The sequence below is a fragment of the Apis cerana genome, linkage group LG7 (genome assembly GCF_029169275.1).
Source record: "Apis cerana isolate GH-2021 linkage group LG7, AcerK_1.0, whole genome shotgun sequence".
NCBI lineage: Eukaryota > Metazoa > Arthropoda > Insecta > Hymenoptera > Apidae > Apis > Apis cerana.
In genome coordinates, this window is record NC_083858.1 from 13,618,571 (window position 1) to 13,624,570 (window position 6,000).

The window sequence follows — 6,000 nt, forward strand, 5'->3', positions numbered from 1 at the left end:
AATATTTTCGCTATCTCTCTTACCTATTCTTTTTACTCGAAAGTTCCAAAGTATCTCAAGTAAAAAATTTATTGTATCTTCGAATTGATCTTCTCTCTTGAACACGAGTTCATCGTCCATCGTGTATATACGACCTACAATCGTTCCGTCTAACCAACGTTTTCCTCTGGTAATTTCCAACGGTAAAACGTTGTTTCGTTGACTGGAAGTAGATTGACTTACTCAAGCAAGAGAGTTTCTTACCACACCCTGATAGAACAGAAACGCTTTCGAAAGTGGTCACGGGTGGTTTCTTGGATCGCGGTGCGCAAAATCCACACGAGGTTTAGCGATCGTATTCGCAACAGCATCCACTTCCTCTTTTCATTAATTACTTTTAATTCTCTGAATGAGCTCACGTGCTAGATCAGACACAATAGCAAATTGATTTTGAAGATCGCTCTTCAAAATCATCGCAAATCAACAAGTTTTCTATTTCTTATCACTTTCTCTTCTATTTTTAAAATCGTTTTTTAAATATTATTATTTGTTTTCGAATGGTTAACAGTTGCATCTTCAGATGTATCTTTTGTTCGATATCATTTCGAATTGTTATTCAATTGTTATTGCAAAGATCAAATATCGAATTTGAGCGAAATAATTTCACAAGTTGAAATTATTTTCTCAAAAACGAATGGCTTAACGAATATATGAATGTATTCTGAGAGTGATTGATGGATGTGCGCGATTTTTATAAACTTTATTTATAAGAATTAATAATTTACAAAAATTGGTGTTTGATTGAAAACGCAAATTATAATCGCAGATTTTCTAGATAGAGACATATCACTTTATTAAATTTCGTTAGAAATCGGCAAGAGTCGTGTTTAATATCAGTTCTCTTATCATTCGATCGTTCATCATTTGATGAATCAGAAACCATAACGATGTGATTTGTGATTGTGTGTTGATCGCATCGTGACAAGAAACGCGTTTGAGATTACATCACAGGATAGTAAATCATTCGCAAGACATATCCTGTTCCTCGAAACGTGCCGATCGATTGAATCGTGAGTCATGTTTGTGAATTATGCAATCGGTGTCGTCTATGATCATCCGCGAATCTTATATTCGGGGATTGTTGTGATATCATAAAAATTAACCAAGATTACGTCGATATCCAATCAGTTACGATTTAAAAATGAAAACGACCATTATTGCAGGCACGAGTCGATACCCTCGACTCCGTTATCGACAGATTCAACCAGTCCTCTATCTCCGACGTCCGCTTATTTCACCACATCCGAAGGAAAGGCAAGGTTTCTCACAAGATATTCACGTGACGTAACTGTTGAGGGATTGACGAGACAGGAAGATGTGCCGCCTATCATTCCAACCAATAGCCTTGATCTCAGACAGAAAAAGGTATATCATTATAACAAGATAGCGTTCATTTTATCGAGAATTTAATTCTCGAATACGAATGCATTCTAATATTGTCTTTATCCTTTTTATTATTTTTCTTTTCATTCAATGAATCATCTCTTTAACGATGAAATTGGAAACAATTTTTTTTAAAAAAAGTCGATCTCGAAAATCAATCTTACGAGTTCTCCATTCCGTTCAAACAAAAACATTCAAACGAACGAGCTGAAATTTATTTGATTTTTTTTATAGGAGGAATTGATGATGAGCCTGGACAAAAAGCTTGTGGTCCTAAGAGCCGAACAGGAAGCAGTTCGCGAAGAGGGAGAAGTAAACGAGGCTTTGGGAACAAGAGTCGCAACAAGGATCTCCGCTGTTGCTCGACCAGCGGAAGCATCCAAGTATCGGCTGCATGTAGAGGAAGTAGGCAAGATCACGAGTCTTCTTCTCGGCTTGAGTGGCAGATTAGCTCGAGCTGAGAACGCTCTCTACGGAATGCCGGCAGAACACGCGGAAAGAGTGGGTATTATTCAGATTTGAATGCAATATTAATTTTAAAAACTAATAGTATAACCCAGTTCCTACTCTACGTACGATTCGCACTCTAAGCTCTATTTTCAATATCCATTCACGTATTTTAGTATTTTAGTATTCATATATTCCATGTAGTTTTTTAACATATCAATAATATATTTTTGTCGAAACATTTATATCAAATCACGTAAATTCAAAATATTCAAATTATCTTTTTAACAATCTTTTTTTTTTTTAATTCGCAGAAAATACTCGAGAGCAAGAGGGATAAGTTGATGGATCAACTTGAAGAAGCGAAGATTCTGAAGAGTAATATTGACAAGCGTAGTGTGAACGTGTCGACGATCCTATCCAAGTACCTGAACGAGGAAGAATTCGCGGATTATCAACATTTCATCAATATGAAGGCGAAGCTGATCGTGGACGGTCGGGAGATTCAGGACAAGGTGAAGCTCGGGGAGGAGCAGCTAGCCGCGCTGAGAGAAGCGATCGATTAGTAAAACAACGCGAGCTTGATCGCGAACCCGATCGTATTTAGAGGTGTGATTATCAAAGGCGTGTGCTTTTTCAAGCATAATAATATTTGTTTTTTTTATACATATAAAAAAGAGCACGCGAAAAGATTCAAGATGTTTCGCAATTTGTTAATTTTGCAAACGATCTTATCACTCGTGTGTGCGTTCGAATCAATGAATCGAACGTGATAACCTTATATAGGAATAGGTGTATTGATAACTTGAAATTGTATTTCTTTTTTTTTTTTTTCATTTTTTCATTTTTTTTTTTTTTTAAACACGCGTTCATTGTACATGTTACGTGTCTTTTAAGTCTTGGATGGATCAAAATGGAGAATTTCATCATATCGTGTTTTTATGCGGAAGTAAAATCACTGGTCTCATGGCTGCGAACGATCTTAAAGATCGAAGCATGATCCAGAGACGGCCTCGAATGCCTAGTCGTTGCCGATCTCCCTCCCTCCCCCATTGATTGTATCGTGTGTTCCACGTGATCTGAACAAGGATCGAGAATAGAATATATCATAATAAGTGTCATTAATAACGATACGATAATGATAAATAAAGCGGTGGTAAAGCGATCAAGCGAAGGCAAAATTTTCGTTTCTTTTTCATTAATTTTTGTAAAATTATACGATATGAAACTAACCTTCGATCGTTTTCTTATTCAATTCGAATAAAATTATCGTGGTTAACGCGAACAAATCTTACCGGATGACACGATGCAAAGCTCGAAAAACAGATCGCAAATAGTTACAGCCTCGACGTGTACTGTTCATGATAGAACGTGGACAGACGTAAATAAATAAAAGCAAACAAACTGTACAGCGTACAGATGTTTCCATCATATGGTTAGCATAATGTCAATTGTGGAACTCGTCTCGCGGAAAGATTTTTGACCTAGAATTACTTCTGGTGCCTTCTTATATACGATATGTGATATAAAGAATAAGGATAATACTATATTTGTATATCCGAAACAATACAGGCAAACCAAGTGACGTTATAACATGTATATAATTATAAAAGATAAGACAAGTTAGTATTTAAGCGATGAGTGTAATGTAGGAAACACGCGATACACATACATCCACACAAACACAAGTACACGTATGCGCGATGATGCATTACATATGCGCGGATGCAAACATCCATTCAAAATCATTATACATGCTCACGTATACACAGTGATTACTATTTTTTATGTTTTTGTTCTAATCTCGGAGACTCTCGTGAGCCTCTATGACGCTTGTGATCTTACTTATTTCTCTACGACTGTACCAAGGACTCTCGAAAACAAATGTGTCAAAGATAAATCGAAACGATTTCGGGCCTCCTTGGTGGTTTTGCGAAAAATTTTATGCCTCGGTCATTTTTCAATTTTTTATCGTTATTTCTTTTTTCCTGCCTTTGAATATTTTTTTATTATTATTATTATTATTATTATTATTATACACTATACATCTTGCGTACACCACACCCTTACCTTCTTCGCTTCGACGATCGTCCCGTGGTGATCAATCTCGACGACGAATCGCAGAACGGAGAAGACGCAACAGAAATTCGAAGCGAAGGATCCTCCGGTTTTTTGAGCTCGGTAATGAAATACTTACTTGTAGACTCAAAAATTCCGAGATGGAGTCTGTCCTCTGTTACTCGTTCCAGCGAAAAGTTCGTGGCAAAAATTACGTAACTTTTTAGCCAAATTTTAAACGAAAAATAAAAATAATATCGTAACATTTACATTTCGATTGTTATTTAGCGAAAATAAAGCGAAAATCAAGATCAAATAAAGCGAAAAAGCGAAAAAAAATCAAATCAAATCTGATATCGTCTATTTCGATAGATAGTTCGATAATTCGTTAAATCTATCGGCTATCATTATCATTTATCATAATTTAATTTCCATCCGTTTAAGAATGCGCGGATCGTATTCAAACCACTAGAATTCCAACCCATATGGAATGTACGTACAGTGTCAATCAATTTATAACCGAAACATAGATCGAAAATGATTCGATAAAACAGAGAATGATCAAAGCTGATCGAATCATTTCGCAGAGGACGAGCAAAACGAGCACACAAAATTCGTATCGCGCGTGAAAGACTGAGCACAGGGCATAAAATTTTGCAACAACATTATAGTCAGTTTTTGTTCCTCGTTTATTTTTCGATCGTTCGCAAGATACCGCGCTGATACGGCAGCGATATTGTAATCTCGCCGCCTGAATAACCACATTTCGTAATGCGCTTGCAAGCAGCGTTACAGAGTCCCGTCATATTCATCGTGGTGATACGCGGAAAAAATTGTATATAACAAATCCAGTTAATTTGAGAATAAAGTAAATGAAAATGAACGAAAAAAAAAAAAAAAAGAAAAAAAGAAAAAAAAAGAAAAAATGAAAGACTTGGACGAAAAAAATGATAAGAAACCATGGTGCTCTGCATAATCTATTTTTTACGAAAAAAAAAAACGTTCCATTAATGCATAGGATATATTTACTAAGTACGCTAAGTTCGTTCAATATTTAATAATATTTTCTTTTTCCCTCTTTTGTGTACATATTCTTTACAAGCATAAACAATATTAGTTTTAATGCGATGCGAGGAGGACCCGTTTGATAAAACAATTTACACGCTGCACACACGCGTCACATATATGTAAGCGGCGACGATAGGTCATTGTGTTAGTCTGACAATATTATCGCATATTTCGAATGTATCACGAAATCATTACGATAACTATCTTTCTCAAACTCGCTTGCAATAATAAATATTTGTTGAAAATTAACCGGCATAGTTTATTTTATACCGAATAATCTTTTAACTTTATTTATTATTAAATTAACGTAGCGACGCACGAAGAAAGCTATTAACAAACATAAGGTAAGAAATATCAATTATCATTAATTTTGATATTATTAATTTATTACTATTAATACTCTATAATCAATATTATCATATTTAATAAACTTTTATTCATAATCGTATATATTATAATATATAAATCATGAAAGAAAAATGCTATTTCAATTTAAGTAAATCAAAGTAACAGAGCAATAAATACCGTGTAATTCTATAAATATTTTTACAGAATAAATCAAATCATCGAGTAAAATTAATAATAATCGAAGATGATTAAATATAATAAATATATTAAACCGTTTAAAACGCGCCACAAAAGAAAAAGAATATAATTACACAACGCTTTATAGTAGTATATCTTTTTTTTTTATTTTTAAATTCAACTCGTTTCGTTCTTTTTTATCGTATCCTTGTATTCGATGAATATTTATTCCTTCTTTTTGTCAATTTACGTATAACCATATTCTTATACTTTTATATTTTATTTATTTAACAATCATTTACATTTAAATATTTTATTTAATACATCGTATATCGATAAAATCTTTATTCGGAGAGCAGAAAGGAAAACGTTCGTCCCGTTCCGTGTTCAGAAACCGACTGCGTTAGTCGATATATATACAATAACAATCGAAGGAATAAATTCGTTTCGCTCCGTGTTTGGAAAACGATTATATACACT

The 6,000-nt window shown here is 34.2% G+C and overlaps 1 protein-coding gene across 4 annotated transcripts in view; it reads left to right on the top strand.

The window, feature by feature from the left end:
• The window catches only part of LOC108001537 (nuclear receptor coactivator 6), a 170,578-nt gene extending 165,334 nt beyond the window's left edge, over positions 1–5,244 (top strand). For all 4 annotated transcript variants that reach the window (XM_017062572.3, XM_017062573.3, XM_017062574.3 and 1 more), the window contains 3 exons: positions 1,203–1,404; positions 1,657–1,923; positions 2,184–5,244. In XM_017062572.3, coding sequence (XP_016918061.2) covers positions 1,203–1,404; positions 1,657–1,923; positions 2,184–2,435 — 721 coding nt within the window. In that variant the 3' untranslated portion in view covers positions 2,436–5,244. The remainder of the gene's footprint in view (positions 1–1,202; positions 1,405–1,656; positions 1,924–2,183) is intronic.
• Positions 5,245–6,000: the final 756 nt, after the last annotated feature.